This window comes from Chaetodon auriga, chromosome 2 (assembly GCF_051107435.1).
Source record: "Chaetodon auriga isolate fChaAug3 chromosome 2, fChaAug3.hap1, whole genome shotgun sequence".
In the NCBI taxonomy this organism is placed as follows: Eukaryota; Metazoa; Chordata; class Actinopteri; order Chaetodontiformes; family Chaetodontidae; genus Chaetodon; species Chaetodon auriga.
Genome location: NC_135075.1, coordinates 13,402,748 through 13,420,476, shown reverse-complemented (window position 1 = coordinate 13,420,476; position 17,729 = coordinate 13,402,748). Strand labels below are relative to the sequence as shown.

The following is a 17,729-nucleotide window of genomic DNA, read 5'->3' as shown; positions in this document are numbered from 1 at the left end:
GTTTGTGTGTATTAAACATGACTTTGGGTACACAGTCTGCTCAGAGATGCTCTGACATCCAGGAGCTGAGAGTCAGCTGTTGAAAAGCATTGCCATGTTGTTGGAAACTCAAACCCACGGGACAGTCGAGAGGCAAACATGGATTCTGCAAAAATCCATTTTAATGCTATTTGCGGCGAGCATTTTTCAGCAATAAACACTCAGTGTAATAGCTTCCTGTAATTGTAAGTAGTTTCCATGGTTACTGGTGCAAACTGCCTTTCCCTCACCAGATTCAAGTTGTATACCAACACACATGGGATTCACAGGAAACTTGGATATGATGCAGAAGACAAAAACCAGTGTGTGTGCACATTTTACATAATCTAGAACAGAGCTCAGAGCAAAGCGCTGCGCTGTTACCACCAGCAGCCACAGGTGTCGCCAAATCAATAAGCTGCAAGCTCGAGAGAGGACTCCTAACTTCTGAAGTGAGACCTGCATCAAGGCTCACGCTGTTAAAATTCACCCTGTTTGATTTCCACACAGATGTGCAGTTTCTTGACAGCACATTCACAACATCAGACGGTACATTGTGTGTACAAAATGGGACGACAATGATTCCTGAAAGCGTACATTCATGCTGGGATCCAGCGGTGGGAATCCACCACTCCAGACTGGGAAACTCTCTCCACCACATTCCTCAGAGGGAATACCATCAGCACATGACAAGAGCCCCACTCACACTCGGCCACTTAGCCTGCTGCCTCCCACTGCAGCCTTTACACGCAGAGAATGCCTGCGTGTATGTGCACATGTGTCATGGACAGCAACCTTTAACACGCCACGCTGCCCTCAGACAGAAAGAAATCACAGAGAGAGGCAGTGGGAGAGGCAGGATTTGGGGGAAAAAAGAGGAAGACAAAAGGAGTGATGGGGCACCAGAACATGCTTGTGTCAAGCAGCTATGCCACGAATGTGATGAAGTGATTGATGGGAAGGTTCTTTGTGCTAAAGGGCGCCACCTCCTCTTACCCTCTTCTCTTTGTCAACTTCTCCATCACCCTCATTCTCAAGGCTCACCTCTGTTCATTTTCCAAGAAAACCTGCTCGGTCTTACTCAACAGGTCTAGGCAGAGTATATGATCCATATGGAGAGCACCCATCAGCTCCACTGCAGCCCCATGTCCTGTACGGGCCACTGCACAACAGGAATGAGTATGTGTGTGCATGTATAAGGAGAGGGATGTTCCCATTTCCACTCTGTTTGAAGCACATGGACTGAGTCGGAATGTGGGGGGGTGGGGGGGGTGGCAGCAGAGGGAGGGTGAGGGGAGGGAGGCGAAGGCAGTAATCTGAGAGGGGTATCCCACAGCGCAGACCAGCACATGGTCTATACACTGTGGACCCAGCCTACAGGGAGAGGGACACCGACGGCAAAGATTTCTCTTTCAATCACAGGCCTGAACAGAGGAAGACTATAGGGCTGGCAGGCGTCGCCATATGAACATGTACCTACTGACTCTGACGACAACAACAACATTCGATAGTGTCCTTACTTCAGCTGCTGAAACAAACCTTGAATGTGAAATTGCAATTGTAATTGCTGCTGGATGGCGATTCATTTAGTGCTCAGTAAACTGCGGCATCTGACTCTATTAAAATACTTTGACTATGACCATTCTGGCACTCCACATCATGCTGCATGCTCACACCACAGAGCATCCACCCGTTCCTGTCTTGTGGGATTCTCGCTAACCCCACCTGACTCCAGTATTGGCTCACATAGCTAATAATTTTCAAGATGGTAAGCATACCTCTCAAACTTTGACAAAGTGCATGCTGCAGATCAAAACGTGTCAACAAAAACTGAACATCTTAACCTTCACAAAGACTCCTGCATGGCATTAGGTTGCTCAGGTATGCTAATAAAGTGGTAAGTCAGTGCATGTGATTATCTTCACTGTCAACTGAGCCATGTTGATCATGTCACAACTGCCACCCAAGCTCAATGGATGGGTGAGTAAAATGCATAATGCAATAGCACAACAAAAGATCCAAACAGTTTCTATCTGTTGTGTTTGTACATGACAGGTTCAGAGACTTCCATAGTGCATATTGCACAGCCTCAGGACACGCTTAAACATGCATGAGTGAAGAGCACATATCAGCATGTTCTTCTCACACACCATTGCCCCCTGGCCACGCTCAGAGAGAGGCAGAACAAGAGAGTCTGCTAACAGGCGCCTGCAAACCAGCGGAGATAAATATCAGGCCTCAGGTATGTGCTGCTGCCTCCAAACAACTCAAGCACAGTGTCTGCTGCAGGTAAATAACATTTTCAGGCTGGGTTCGTCCACACCACAGCACTGACATGTCAGACATGCACACGCAACCACAAACGCATAAATATAATCAGGCCGGCGAGCCAGCGGACACGCTCATACCACCACACCCTCCAACGTGTACTGATATGAACCTGGAGACAACTGCTGTCACTCGCTGACTTCTTGTTCACAGTTGAGAGTATCTGCAAATGCAGTTACGCATCGCTGACTGCATACATTTAAATTACACAAGCACCCAGTAAAGTTATGTTTCAGTTCTCTCCACACACTGCCTCACTGTGTGAGCGGGTTCTGCTTTTTTAAAGGAGACGTCAAAGTATGAATGACAGCATGTCAACTCAGGCTGGGTGGGTGATTATGAGAGACAGTCTAAAACCTGAACTCAGGATTTACCCCATGTCATTGTGTCAGGAAGCATGTGTGACATTTAGCCTTTCTCGCTTTTGAACTGCGCCACTTTGCACACATGCAGCCCTGCTTCCTTGTTTGTACACAGCGGGGGGGGCCCTATCACGAGTCGTCCCACATGGATGAGTGAAAAGGAAGACGAAGGGAGGAAGTTTGATCTCCATATCTACTTCCCGCTGCTACGTGAATGGCTAGCATTGACCTCAATGTAACCTCCAGCCAAGGTCAGCACGTTAACAGCACACACAACCACAAAGCCGTCCACGCAGACGATGAGCTGTTTCGGCAATGTGTGCGGCTGCGTGCAGAAGCAGCGCATCTGGTTTGAGTGTGAAGTGAGGGGAAGAAGGGGCGGGAGAGACGAGGATGCTCCTATGCAGCTGTCTGCCTTCCTACCCAGACAGGAGTGTGTGCCGGTTTTATCATCAAATTGCACAAAGAAAGAGTGTGCGTGTGTGTGTGTGCGTGCGTGTGTGATGACTGTGGGAAGAAAACCTTATTCCCACATTCAAAGTTGGCTTAAAGTAAAGCTAGGACTCAGCACTTTAAAAGCAGCCTCTCTGCCTGCATCTATGCGGCAACAGACGCTGGGAGAAAATGGGAGAAATCTCCACCAGAGCAGCTTTAATGCTGGGAACAACGAAAATAGAACTGGTGCATCCACATAGCAACCAGGGGGAAGAACACCGTGTCCTCACACACATTCACACAGAAGAAAAGAGGATCGAGAGGGAGAGGCGAGCCATGCCAGTGTGCGCGAGTGATGCAGATTCAGCTGAGAAGAGGTGATGAATGGCTTCATTAAAACAGCATTAGCAGAGGTGTGAACCCGAGTTGAGTGCCAGCGTGCAGTGATTGCCCTGTTCCAACACACACACACACACAAACTTGTCACAATACTGAAATTCTCTCTTTGATAGCAGTGCAGCCCGCCCACCCTCCTCCCATTTACACGGTTTGATGCTGATGCAACTTTAAAATGCAACCTCAGGCTTTCAGCATATTGAGCTTAAAAAATCTATGAAAGGACAAATTATTTACAAGAAACAACAGCTCAGAATTTCCTTTAATCAAACCCCGACTCCCTTCATCTCACACACACAGAGCATACCACCCCGGAGCCGGAGGGAGATGAGGAAACAGCAGTGACACTATGGAAAAAGAAAGCGATGAAAAGAAGGAATAAAGGAGGCGGACGAAAGCAAATCAGGACGACGGGAATGTGGAGCAAGAAAGCAAAGGGGGAGAAAAACCTGAAAAGACGAAGGACTCAAAATGGAATCGAAGCCTCTGTGTGTGTGTGTGTGTGTGTGTGTGTGTGTGTGCGTGCGTGTATAGTGGTAACCTGATTAGCCAGACCCTACAGGGGAGACAAATCTACATTATTCTTTCTCATTTTCCCTCTGCTCCTCACAAACCCAGAAAAATGGGGGCAATTCAGTAACCCTAGCAACCAACTCTGCCTACGTGCAGAGAGAAGCTGCTGATGGAGGGGGAAGGAGAGAGGAAGAGGGAGACGAGGATGGGGAGTGAAAAGGCTAACACGAGTGCAAACTGTACTCACACACAGACTGAACTGAGCAGGTGGGTCACACCGTCTGGTAGAGGTGGGCTCATTCCCTCCTTTATACCTCTCAAAGATTCTCTTCTATTCATGCCTCCTCTTGCACATTTCCCAGATCCCTCCTCCTCCTCCTCCTCCTCCTCTTTCTTCTCCTTCCCCTTTCCTCTTTCTGCACCCCCTTTCCTCTTCCCTCCTTGGTCAGGCTTTTTTCTCCTCCTGCTCTCTGGCCACGTATGAAGGCTGTTCAAACACAACCTGTTTCCTCTGGCGTCCCCCGGGGAGCATTATCCAACCTTTCTACCGTTGTGTTTTCTCTCTTTCCCTTCTTTCTGCCTCGCTCCTATTTATTTACAGCTGGATGTCTGTTCTCCTTCTGATTGTTTTACAGAGGATATGCGTGGGCTTTGTCTCTGCCCTGCTCGGCTTTATATAGATCCCTCTTAAAGATGTTCTCACCAACACAAACATCCTCTCTCTCAGCTGATTGTGAGTCAGTGTCCGGCTCATGCATGTGAGCACAATATGTGTGTCACATATGCTGAAATCATAAAGTGATGATTAGTGGTTTAAGCTGCCATAGGAGGCGTGTTGAAAGTGTGTGTGTGTGTGTCGCGTTTCATCACAACTGACAAAACATCATGAGGGAGAGGAAGAGAGAGAGACAGAGAGAGAGAGGAGGAGTGAGAAAAACAGTTTGAGTTGAAGACCTGCAGTTCTGTTCACAATGGTCTGATTGTTCATTGGATGTAGGCTGACAGAAAGAAAAAGATTGAAAAAGTGGGAGAGGCAGTGCGGGATTGACAGACGGAGTGAGTGTGTGAGCGAGGGGGTAGGCCAGAGCACGACTCTGCTTTCTACATTTTTACACACTCTCACCGGTTGCTGTGCTGTTGCCGTGTGTGTGTGTGTGTGTGTGTGTGTGTGTGTGTGTGTGTGTGTGTGTGTAAGATAGAGAAAGTGAAATTTAAATGAATGAGGCACCCTAACAGGGGTCAAGGGGGCCTCAGGTCACACACATTCACACAAAGGCTTGGGCAATGTGACCATTTACACTTTAGAGTTAAAACAATGAGTAAATTCATTAGCAGCAATTTTGATCAACTATTGGTTTCAAGCAAAGGTCACTGGTTCCAGCTCAGAAAATCTGAATATTCTGTAGTTTTCTTCCTTTTCTTCGATGGTAAACTTTGGTTTTTAACTAAACTTGTACCTTCAACAGAGCCTTCTCTATTGAACTGTTCAAGTGGGCAAGTAGTGACATCTGCTCCACCACAACACTGCTCAACTTCTCTCTGAAACCAACTGTCTGAGTGGAATGATACAGTTGACATTATGCAAAAAACCCACAGAAAGTAACAACAATGTGTGTCAGGCTGTTAGGGGTGTGTGTGTGTGTGTGTTTTGCATAAATAAATATGACATCAGCTTTGTGTTTCAAAATGTCAGTACAAGAGGCAACCCACTTACTGGGTATACAAATCAGGTTCACACACACACACACACACACACACACACACACACCTGAAAAGAGGGAGGGGATATTCCAACCAATCCCAACATGCCTCAGTTCTGAAGGACGAGTAAAGGGGTGGTGGCCAGAGGATTAGCCAACCAGGGCAGATGGAGCATCTGTTGCCCAATGAGAGCATCTGGAACATCTGGCACCAATGAACAGCAGTTATCTAGCAGCTGAACTCTGACCTTACCCAATTGGCTTCTCCGGCTGCCCTTTTCTTCTTTGCAGGTTTCTTTCTTTTTCTTTCTTTTTTTTATTTTATCTCCATCTTCACCTCTCGGTCACTGACACCGATGAGATGTCCGTCTTAAATCTGATACAACGTTGGTGCGCCCTGACTGGTTCGTCTGCGTATCATGGTGATCGCAGACATTCCTCTTTTATCTCTCAGCTATCGACTGTATCCAGAATGAAGGAGGATACGCAGGGATGGATTTGACGTCTCAATCCATTTTGCAATAACACACTCACTGACTTGTAAGCAGCACTTGTGTGTGTGTGTGTGTGTTTGTGTGTGCGTGCGTGCGTGCGTGCGTGCGTGCGTGCGTGCGTGCGTGCTGACTGAGGCCAGCTCAGCATTTACAGTGTTGGTAAATCTAACGCTGCGTGTTTTCTCTCAGGTGTCACAGCAGCACCGTAGTAACTTAAACTGTCATATTGAATACTGAAGAGTAAGGAAGAGAGGGAAGGGAACCGAAAAATCAATGAGTGTTTTCAGCAACGTCGTGTCTGATGCTGACACAGCACATGGCGACTGCTACTCTGCACGCACGCACACGCACACCCGAGATGGAACACATTGTTCTATTGTGACTTATCAAAGGGAAAAGAGGACTTTCACTCTTAAAAAAAAAAAAAAAAACTCTACCTTAATCTCTCGGTTCCTTTCTATTCTGAGAGGCAAGTGTGCTGACTGCAGAGCTAAACATCAGTCGCACTGTGTGTGTTACGTGAAAGGCAGTTGATTCCTTCGCCCAGACACAAAGCCGTGGGACCAAACAGGAAGCTTCACACACTCCCTGTACGGTGTGTGTGTGTTCCAGCATGACTCCTGACCCTCGGTTTCACACAAACATCCTTCCTGCCTGATTATTTTAAGCTCCATTAGCATTTTTAATTCAGCTCACCATACAAACACAGAGATCCAAAACACACGCATGCACGCGCGCACATGCACATACACACCGTTTCCCATTTTGCCAGCACACTCTGAGATACACCCACACACTTGTAAAATACCATCAATAGTGCTGTGACTGACTTGTGGTTGGTAAATGCACCACTGGACTCAGTCAATACAATCCGGCCCTAATTGACAGCGTGTCGTCACAAAGATCCCGCAGAGAAAGCCCTAAAACTACCACTAATTGATTGGCTTAAAGACATCTTCTCACATCCTTGCACACACATGTGAGGCTGGCTGATGTGAAGGCAACTGCAGCAAAGAGGTCAGTGTTACAATAACAATCAAGCTGCATCCACCTTCCTCTGTTTGATTGCTTGCCTTTTCCTTCTGCCTCTTGCTGTTTCGTGGTTGTTAATAAATGAGACGGACCCCTCTGCAATATCCCTGCTCCTCCTGATCAAATATACATCAATCAACCACAGCGCACACATACCAAAAAGAAACAGTGAGCCCAGGCATAGAGCTTCACACACACACACACACACACACACACACACACACACACACACGAAGCCACAATCCCGCTGCAGAAAAACCTCTTGCCGTGTCACCACCTTTCCTATTGTGTGCGAGTGAAAGCAGCTATTTATCCTAAATCATATGTTTCTCTGGCTGCCTTGTAAACAGGCAGCTTAGTAACGTACACGTAGGCAGACACACGGTTTGGTTTATGGCCACAGGCGCTCATTCGTCTTCGGGGAGACGGTTCAACATCATATCTGCAGAGCTGAATGAGTTTATAGGCCAGTCTGGAAAATTATAATAGTCTACATCTGTTTGGAGATGGAGCCGGTGCATACCGCTCGCTGTGTGAGCATTTAGTCTAAGGATCAATACATGTTATTCAGCTCATCATCAGATGTGATGGCCATGCATGTTCCAAAACCGCCATGATCAATAGGTTTTATCGGTGGCAGCAGTGGCAGATATTTGCAAAGGCAGCCACTTATTAACATTCCCACATGTGTAAAGCGCTGACAGATGCTGCAGCACCGAGCCAAAATGTACTTGAAAAATGAAACATCTGTCATGTGCTTTTGGAGACTCAGCACTCCCTAATTTTCCTCTAAAATGTTTCCTACTGCCCGAATTAAAGCTTTCCTTTTTCAAATAAATAAGAAGGCGAGCTTTCTGACTGGTTAACGAGCGATGGTGATAGCTGCTCCATGAGCCTTGATTGGATGAATTCCACGGAGGCTGTAATAGTGACAAAGCTCTGGGCAATTTGAAGTCTTTCTCGAAGCAAAGTAGTTCTCTGGATTCAATTCCAAGTAAGCGCTCCGTGAACTATGAATGGTAGGTGATAAGCTCATTCCTTAACTCAATTTCAGCGCTGTGTATAACCATTTGCATCTGTGTTAGAACATTCCTATTCCTCTTTTAATGTGTCTCGCTCACTTTCTCAGGCTACTCTCTTTTTCGTCAGCGCTTTCTTTTTCTCTCTCTCTCTCTTTCTGCACCTCTCTCTCTCTCTCACACACACCCTCTTCCCGAGCAGTAGGAACATTCCTTGCATCAGCCAGAATCCCATATTGGAGTATCAGCACCCTGCTTGTGTGAAATAAGCGAGACTGGGAAGACGATGGTGGTATTCAAGCATTAATGTGCGCATTTATAAAGGTAGTACTCTTCAGCTTACACGTCAACAGGTGAGATACATTCCAAGAAGACTTGCCCTTCTCTGCCTCTGATTGGCTAGTGTTGGTGTTGTGCTAAAATTGAATGAGAATACACTAACACTATTTTGAGTGCAGTGGTCTTACAGCAGACTATGATGGTGTTGCACCAGCATTGCAGACAAAATGCAAAACAATAGCGGTTAATATGCCAGCTGAGGGTTCTGAAAAAAATGTGACCAAATGCATTGGCTCGTGAATGTGAATGCATGAATGTGCACATGTCTGCAGCATGCATCTTCCTCTCCCGCTGCAGAGACCTATGAATGTCAAGCCGTGGTAGGATCTACATTCATTTCCCCCATGATTCTGCAGTTCATGGCTGCAGCGTGAGAAGACTTTTCCTGTTGCCCGATTAGAGCAGAGGCAGACAAGTTTGATCCCTCAGCTCGCTGGACTGCAATTGTGGATACATTAAAGATTTGGGAAACAAGACTGACAAGTGTTAACAAATATGGGGAGACAGAAATGTGACGTGGAGGTGCTTCATGACTTGCCGCTTGATACCCTCCATTAGAGAATCTCTAACAGCAGTGTTCAGGGTAATGACAGAGTGTCAGCGTCTCCCAGAGAGGGCAGACTGCTGGGAATGCCACAGCAGACACACAGCACCTGGAGACGCCTCTACACAGATGGGAAAACACATACACACACCTCAAAGAGTTATGTGGATGCTCGGGTTCATCCTTTCATCTGTTCAGTTCCAGGTAGGGATGGCGGTATGTGGAAAAAACGTGTGGACCGAGTGAGGACAGGAGAGAGAGCTCAACACAGTTGTTCACCAGGGAGCAGTGAACTAACTGACAGGAGGAATCGATGCAGAGGGTCGATGGACAAACATTAAGTCCACAAGCTGACAAACACAGCAGACAGCCTTCACAATGCAGCACGGACAGAGAGCCTTTACACAGGCTGCCAAGCACAAACAGCGGCCTACCGGGACCCTGGGACAACAACACTAATGTCACTGTGGTGACAGCTAAAGGAGCACACAGATAGGCAGGTAAACAAGAGGAAGTGACTCATAAGAGGTGGTAAGCAGCGAGCTAAGTCGAGATATCCTGGATTACTCTGTTCTTTCGTTTAACTGACGGCTCTACCTGCTTTCAACCAAATCAAACCCCGGCCCAGATCCTGTCTAGAGGTAGAGACAAATTGAAGGAAAAACTTGGATGGGCCATGATTCCGCAATCACTGGATCTCATCTCATGTGAACACCTCTGAATATCTTTTGGAGGAGTGGTGCTCATCCCTCTGGTGGAGTTCCAGAAACTTGTTGAACCTCTGCCATCGAGCTTACAAGGACACATGATTTTGTCATCTGGTCATCAAGACCAGAAATTTCAGGTTTACAGCACAGACATTTAAGATAACATCCTCCACAACCGCTTTGTTCGTCACTGACTTGCTGCCGTATACCCTACAAACTTGCGGGTGGCAGAGGCTCTGCAGGCCGATCGGAGGAATCAGGAGGTGTCAGATTTGGAGACGAGGCCGGTGTGGGGACGGGCCTTCTTAATAAGACATGAGAAGTGGGTGTGATGGGGAAGATGGTTGCTCAATTTATCTGCTGATCTGCAGCAGCAGTGGAAACACGCTGTTCATGAGGAGGGCAATATCCTGTCCTCTCTGCCTCGCTCCCACGTCCCTCTCCCCTCCATCCTGCCACCTCTGTGCTTTCCCTCCCCCTTACTCCACAAACCTAAACCTACAGATCTGATAAGCAATCGCTGTCACTCTGCCTGACACTGCCCAGCTGAATACAGTGTGCCTGCCACACACACACACACACACACACACACACACACACACACACACTCAACAACCAGCCAGCAAACAGTTAACATCTGAACGCCCCTTTCAAACCTCTACAATCTGCTCTCCCACCCCTGCTGCTCTCTCATGTCCTTGATCATCGGCTGGGGCGACACCAGTGAACTGCGATCAGTGGAAAAGCCTTTGCACAAATTGATCATTTAAATGTGATCCGCGTTAAAGTCACGCACACGCACACGCGCGCGCACACACATACATTTGCAACACGAGCGGACGGCAGTGCACACCAGCAGCAGCACAGACACGCAGGAGACAGAGAGGGAGAGAAAACGCCCTGCCTTGTTCCATGTCGAAACCCCAGCCCTTTGGGTAGTCCACACACACACACACATACACACACGCGCACACACTCTCACACTCACACACCATCTTCACATAAGCTTTTCTTTCGAGACCATATAGAGGCCACATCTGGACATCAACACTGATTTCTTAGCAGGGCTTTTTTCCTGTCTTTGTTGGCCATCTGTGCGCTGCGTTAAAGGCACACGCTTGAAGACACGTTGATCATCATGGTCTATTTCCGATCTCAGTTATTGATATGTATTATTGATCTGCCACGTTCGCATAATGACAATTAACCTTCAGAAATGATTGGTGAAATACAAAGGCAAGCGTCGGCTCCCCTTTACGCCTGAGAGGAGAGGTGAGGGTACAGAAAAGCATGCAGTCAGCCAAGTCAAGGAAAACATACCACGGAGTCGGAAAGCACAGATTAAACCGCATGCTGCTTTATCTTGGGCTCAATATTATCACATGAGAAGCTTTCAAAAAGTTTTTACCTTTAACTTGAGTTTCATATTCGGCCACTATCTCCTTGTCCTTTCGGAATTTCGCCGGAGACGTCATGGCTGAGTTTGGAGATCAAACCACTTGCCCTCGTCGCGAATTCAATTTTGTCTCAAGCGATCAATAAATGCGCCGTAGTCTGAGGAAATGCCACTCTGGTTTAGGAAAGAAAAAAGACGAGAGGCCAGATGAGAGCTCGCAGCTCCTCAGCGTGCCCGCGGATCTGTATTGTCTCCCTGCCTCTGTTCACTCCGGGCGCATTGTGAGTTTGGCGCTGCTGCCGCTGCTGCTCTCTGTTCCCATCCGCCGCCGCGCCTCGCCGCCTCCTCAAAACCGGTTAGGGTGCAAACAACTTCGAGTGAAAGGAGATTCATTCCCCTCTTGAAAAACAAACTGAGAGCTTGTCAGTGTGCACTTCCAGAAGTTTCTTTTCCCTATTTGCAATGGCTATCGGCCTCGCAGTTGTCCGTCCGCCTGTCTAAACTAAACTGCTCTCCTCTTCCCCCCACCCCGAAGTGAGAGAGAGGAGGAACCGAGAGGAGATGGAGGGGCTGGCTGGTCAGCCCCAGTGCGCAGGACAGGCATGGATGCAATAGATTGCACGCGTTTGGGTACATAAACCACTAGCTCTGAACATCATGTAAGTCTCATAGGTGTGTGTGTGTGTGTGTGTGTGTGTGTGTGTGTGTGTGTCTTGTTTGCCCAGGTGATTATAAAGCCTAGTTTCATTTACATGCATGGCAGTGAAGGTATCACCAGAAGGCACACCTTGAAAACTGAATGTAGGATGCCAGTTGCAGTGAGGACAGTGAATTTCACGGTGGCTACAAAGTGAGTATCAGTGGGTTTAATAGCCAGTTTATATATAATTCTAGCAGAGTTATGAGTGTCAATGGGAGAAAAGTTGTCTTACACGTGTTCTCGTGTTGAATTTAAGCGACTGCGTGACTGAAAATGTACTACACGCTACACAACTGTAGCTCGGATTGTGGCTAACATCAGCCCAGAATTGGCCAAAAAGTCTAACCCTAGCTTTAGCTTGATAGCAGGCTATTCCATAACTCTGAGTATCTACACTAATGATAGCAACACAGAAGAAATGCTTAACTTTGTCTTGTTCTTCGACAATAACCTTTTTTAATACAGAATTTGGCAATTTAACGTTAAACTGTCTGTTAGGAAAAACCAACAGTCCACCTGAACGGCAACGTATTAACTTTTTTTTTTTTTTTAACCGATTTAAAGTCAACCTCGCTTAATTTTATAGGACAGGAACCGTACTTCCCACACCACAATTGGCGGAAAGGAAGCTGAATGACATAAGAGCGAACCAATCGGCTTTCAGAACTTTTGAATATAGGCGTTTGAACTCCAATTTCTAACCAATTAAATTTATACTCTGTAATGAAGCTGGCCAATGGCGTCGGTTACTATGGAGTGTATCCAATCAGAGTCAGGTGTAGGGTCTTTTAAAGATACTTTCAGGAAGTACCGTTAAATACCAGGAAGTTGTAAACAAAGCTGACAGCTATTTAGTTAGCTGTTAACTACATCTGAATGGATGCTGAGCCAGTCGTGTAAAACAGGCTAGTTAATCGCCGATATCGTGTATGTATCAGTGATACAGCGAACTGTTTTCCTTTATATTGAGATCGTTTCGCCGAATATACATATATTTCCCCGCGTTCCTTCAGCAAGCTAACGTTAGCTGCCTTCCGTTTTCTCGGTAGTGAAGGCTAACGTTTGCACAAGGACGTTAGATCTACCGTTAACGCTCGCGAAGTTGGCGTCAAATCGAATATTGTGATCACGAATTTAACAGATAGTGAGCGACATTAGGACCCAATTCTTGTTTTTCTGCTGCATTTGCTGCGTGGGGGCTGAAAGAGCGAGGGAGTTCGTCCATTTTAACAGGACAACAATGTCTACATCCAACGCTAATTTCAAAAACAAGTGTGTGACCCAGGTGAACTGCATATTTTGTGACAGTCTGCTCTGCACAAGAGGCATGAAAGCAGTGCTTCTTGCAGACACCGAGGTTGAGCTTTTTTCGACTGACATACCTCCCAATAGGTAAGTGCTAATCGAGTTAGCGATGCTGCTAGCCTTTGTTTATATCTGCTGTTGTTGCCAGGGCAAGGTGTGCATGGGAGAAAACAAGATAATTGATATCTAACTGATCATTCGATGGGTAGAGGGATATAATATTGACACCAACTGTATTATTAATAAGGTTTGTTGTACGAAAATGTGACAGTAACATGGGTTTTAACCTTTGATTGCTATGTTTGTGTCTCATTACACGCACCGTCCCCCAAGAACTGTTGACTTTGTGGCCAGCTGCTACTCCACTGAAAGCTGCAAATGCAAACTGAGAGACATCGCATGTCTCAAGTGGTATGTAAAGCTCTTCTCTAGCCTGCAGGGTTTGCTTTACAAAGACCATCTGCTGATGTGAGGTGGTTATAAAAGCAAAACCAACACAGTGGGCACAGCAAACAAGCAGTGTAGGTCTTACCCATATAGCTGTGTTTCATGGAAAACACCTGTAGAGCTGCAACTGGTGATTATTCTCATTGTCTATTTGTATGATGGTTATCTTCTTGATTAAATCAGTTGATTTATTAAATAAAACAGTGAATTGTGAAAAACAGGTTAGGGTCCCAGAGCCCAAGGTGAAATCTTCATGACTTGTTTGCGTGGCTAACAGACCAAAATCCAAAGATATTCAACTTTCCATGATTTAAAACTGAGAAAAGTGGCAAATTCTCACTTTTGAGAAGCTGCAGTCAGAGAATATTTGGTGTTTTTTTTCTTGAGAAGTGTCTCAATCGATTATAAAAATAGTTGTCAATTACTGTTTTTCTAATGATGACAGAATGACTAAAAGAAATTTTGATTTCTGCTATTCCCCTAAAGGAGCGTTTGGTGCCACAGGGAGGCTTTATGGAGCCTCTTTTGTGTTCCCGGGCCTTTGTTGTTGTACACAGGGCAAAAACAAACATGTGTTAGATAATAGACACCCACTAGTGGAGTTAGCACTTTTCAGAAGTGCCTCTGGTAAAGTGCTGACGGACATTTCTTCTTTATTCTCTCCCTCTCCCAGTGGTAATGTTGTGGGCTATCACGTTGTGGCCCCCTGTAAACCCTGCCTGCTTTCCTGTAACAACGGCCATTTCTGGATGTTCAATAGCGATGCTGTATCTACTCTCAACAGACTGGATGCAACAGGTATAAGCCTCTCTGGATAATACCGGAACCCTTTGCAAGTTTTCTCTGTTAAAAATGTGTTTGATGAGCCTTTGTCACCCTCCGACATGTCTGCAGGTCTGAATCTGCTCCTGTGGGGGGATCTTCCCGAGCTGGATGACAGTGACAACGAAGAATCAGAAAGCCCATCAGAGGAGGAGTGTATTAGGTAGACAGGGAAACGGACAATATGAGCGACCTGCGATGCCAATATTTGAGAGATGGAGCTAAAAGAGTGTACAAACCATGCTTGAGATAAGAAAGAAAAGAAGCCTTGAAGGGTAATTTAACACTGAATCAAATGGGGCAGAAAAGTGCTGCTTTACTGCTCTGCATGGGTTGAAAGCTGAAACCACGGTGCACATGCAACCACACCCCAATCAGTGATGTCACAGCAGGTGTTTTTCATTTGCTCTCTATCAGCTGATAGAGAACACCTGCTGTGACATCACTGATGGGACTGTGGCCAGAGAGGCAACACACTCCAAAGTTTGAAACCACAGAGAACAGAGCAGCAAAAGGCTTTGTCCGTACATGATTTAGTGTTGAATTGCCCTTTAACCCGTGACCATGCCTTTCCCCCTCACCTTTTCACTGTTAAAAGCACAGACGCACACACTGTCAGTCATCCCTTTCTGTCTTTTTTTTTTTTCTGTACATTTGCGTGGGCTATTCAAAAACCTGTGGCTGAAGTAGCCTGAAAATAACAGACAGCTAGACTCCTTAATCTAATGCATTTCACCCCAGAGTCTCCGCTGAGCTCGTTGTTTTGATCGGCCTCATGAGAAGTTGGGAGTGTGCCGTGATGAGTCGGTGGAACTTACCCGTGAACGCTATGCTCTCTCACGCTGTTTTTGTTCAGTCCGGCTTCCTGATGAGATGACCACAATTCGCTACCTTCTTTTTAAATGGCAGTTATGATCTGTGCATTGGATATGCTGTAATAAGCAAGCACTCCCATTAACAGTCATGTCTTAAAGGCTTACATGCTCTCTGTGTGGCTGGGTGCTGAGTGAAAGCTGGAGTGCTTTTTTGATGCCCATGCATTGGAGAAATAGCACAATTATTGAATGGTACTGTATATCTACGAGTTTCTCGCTTTGTTAGGGGCACATTTGATTTAGGTTACCTTATGATCTGACGATCTATCAGTGATATGTTTTGATTTGCTAATACAGTGTTTGCTCCACACCTGACAGCAGTGGTATGTGTTTAACACCCAGATGAATCTCACTGTAGCAGTATCTGATACTAACATACTAACTTATGCATAGGGTGTGCTTCCACAAAGGCCTGGAGCAGCTGGATTTTAAAGTGTAGTGTTTGTTAGGAGATTGGTGATACAGGCTAAGGCAGAACGGGAACTAACGATAGGTGCACTTTTGCAGCACCCCGTAACTCCTCCATGTGGATCATTAAGCAAAATTCTGAAAACGGGAGTGGATTTCTGTGTCCATGCTCTGGTTTTGTTACCGTTCAGTTTTATGTAGCAGCGAAATTGTAGCATCTGAAGAGAAGAAAAAGTCAACTCCAAAGAATCATGGAACATATCAATATTGACCTTATGGACCGGCTGCCCCTCGAAAAGAGATAGTTAGGTCCTTCTGGACCACTTTATTGAATTTCTCATTTTTAAGTTAAGCTGAAGTCAGTGGAGCTGACACCCTCAGTATTCTTTTGGCCTTACTGATGCTGGGCTCGCTGACAGTTAACCTTTTGTTAAGCTGTGGACTCGGGGAGGGTTGATGCTGTATATTAGTTGGTCAGCAGCAACTGACCAGGCCTTCTCCTCAGCCTGTTGTGCTTCAGCATCCTCCAGTCACGAGGGACTTTACTCGAGTCGGCCCTTTTTTGGCAGTGCCATCCTTCTGCTCTTGTTATGGTTTCACTGCGGTGCCCTGCTGACACGACGGTCCTGTCTTAAAGCGACAGTCTTTCTGTGAGTGAATGAGATTTGCCTGTATTGCGGGCAAACTTTGTTGAAGGAAGCCAACATAGAATGTCACTTCTTGCCTGAAGGAAAAGGATAAAGAAAGTAGGTCTTTTTTTAACTTAAATCGGCCTCAGTGTTTATCTATGCTATAGCCTTTAGTTGTGGAAAAATGCACATAGGAGGAAAACCAGATTTTCACATCCTTCATCTTAAAGTTATAACTGACAGTCTGCTACACTTGCACACCAAATACTGTCTATGTGGTAAACTGATAGGATACAGCGCATCAGATAGGTATTTATTAAATCCACAAACCAAATACGTATAACCACATACTTCCTTTTTGTTTACAAGCTTTGTTTACAAATGCATTGGTTTGTACTGTATCGTGCTATAGTACTTTTGTTTTTGTTCATGTATTTCAATATTTCATTTGTGATGTAGTGCTTTGTTTTGTACGTTTAAAGGTTGGATGTGTACAGTTTTACCTCAAGAGGGTATCACTTGCGAGCTTCCTCTGGCAAGGACAATTGTCAAATGATAATCAAAAGAATTATTTAAATGGCTGTTTCTGACGTGAATAACTTTGATTAACAGGCCCTGCTGAAAAATGTATATTTTGGAATTGCACTGAAACTGCATTGGTAGTTTGAAAAGATGATTTGTTGTTTTGTATGCTTGTTAAATTAATAAACTTTTTTTTTTTTTTTTTTTTCAAAATACCTTGCATTGTATTTCTGTTGTCATTAAAAGAAAATCTCCTAATTTAGCTTCTAGCCCGATATCTGCTGCTTATCCTGGGCTCCATGAAAAGTTATTGTGGACAAAATTGATGCTGCATGACTCAAACACTGGAGGGGCACCGCAGAATGTTTTGGAAAAGTTCTCACAAATCATATTTGTATGCTTTTTCTGGTTTTAATTACTCCTCATCCTGTTTCAGTTCAAAATGCTCCCAACGTGAGGCGGTGTACTGGGCTTGGTTTGCCCTCTCCATGCTCTCTAATTTTTACTGGGTACAGATGACTGCCAAGACCGATACTGAATTATCAGTCAAGTCAGTTTTATTTATAACCACAAATCACAAGTTTGTCTCACAGGGCTTCACAATCGGTAAACATACGTCACCATCTGTCCTCAGACTTTCAAGACAGATGAGGAAAAACAGAATCTTAATACAAGAAGTGAAGTAACAGAAATGTGGGTTCCTCCTCCAGGATGGACAGGCCTGCAATAGGTGAGATG

General features: G+C 45.6%; 2 protein-coding genes across 4 annotated transcripts in view; one reads left to right on the top strand and one right to left on the bottom strand.

The window, feature by feature from the left end:
* Positions 1–11,819, bottom strand: part of srgap2 (SLIT-ROBO Rho GTPase activating protein 2) — a 51,272-nt gene extending 39,453 nt beyond the window's left edge. For all 3 annotated transcript variants that reach the window (XM_076755444.1, XM_076755445.1, XM_076755448.1), the window contains exon 1: positions 11,296–11,819. In XM_076755444.1, coding sequence (XP_076611559.1) covers positions 11,296–11,362 — 67 coding nt within the window. In that variant the 5' untranslated portion in view covers positions 11,363–11,819. The remainder of the gene's footprint in view (positions 1–11,295) is intronic.
* Positions 11,820–12,798: 979 nt separating this feature from the next.
* Positions 12,799–17,189, top strand: LOC143335785 (protein FAM72A). The gene is made up of 4 exons (XM_076755422.1): positions 12,799–13,375; positions 13,622–13,699; positions 14,409–14,533; positions 14,630–17,189. The coding sequence occupies exons 1-4, from the start codon at positions 13,224–13,226 to the stop codon at positions 14,722–14,724; spliced, it is 450 nt and encodes a 149-aa protein (XP_076611537.1). The 5' UTR covers positions 12,799–13,223; the 3' UTR covers positions 14,725–17,189.
* The last annotated feature ends 540 nt before the right edge of the window (positions 17,190–17,729 follow it).

Bases quoted from the DNA above. Each gene is read 5' to 3' on its own strand.
- LOC143335785 (XM_076755422.1), top strand. From the start codon at position 13,224: ATGTCTACATCCAACGCTAATTTCAAAAACAAGTGTGTGACCCAGGTG. The intron at 13,376-13,621 runs GTAAGTGCTAAT...CCGTCCCCCAAG, and splicing joins ACTGACATACCTCCCAATAG to AACTGTTGACTTTGTGGCCA. The intron at 14,534-14,629 runs GTATAAGCCTCT...ACATGTCTGCAG, and splicing joins CAACAGACTGGATGCAACAG to GTCTGAATCTGCTCCTGTGG.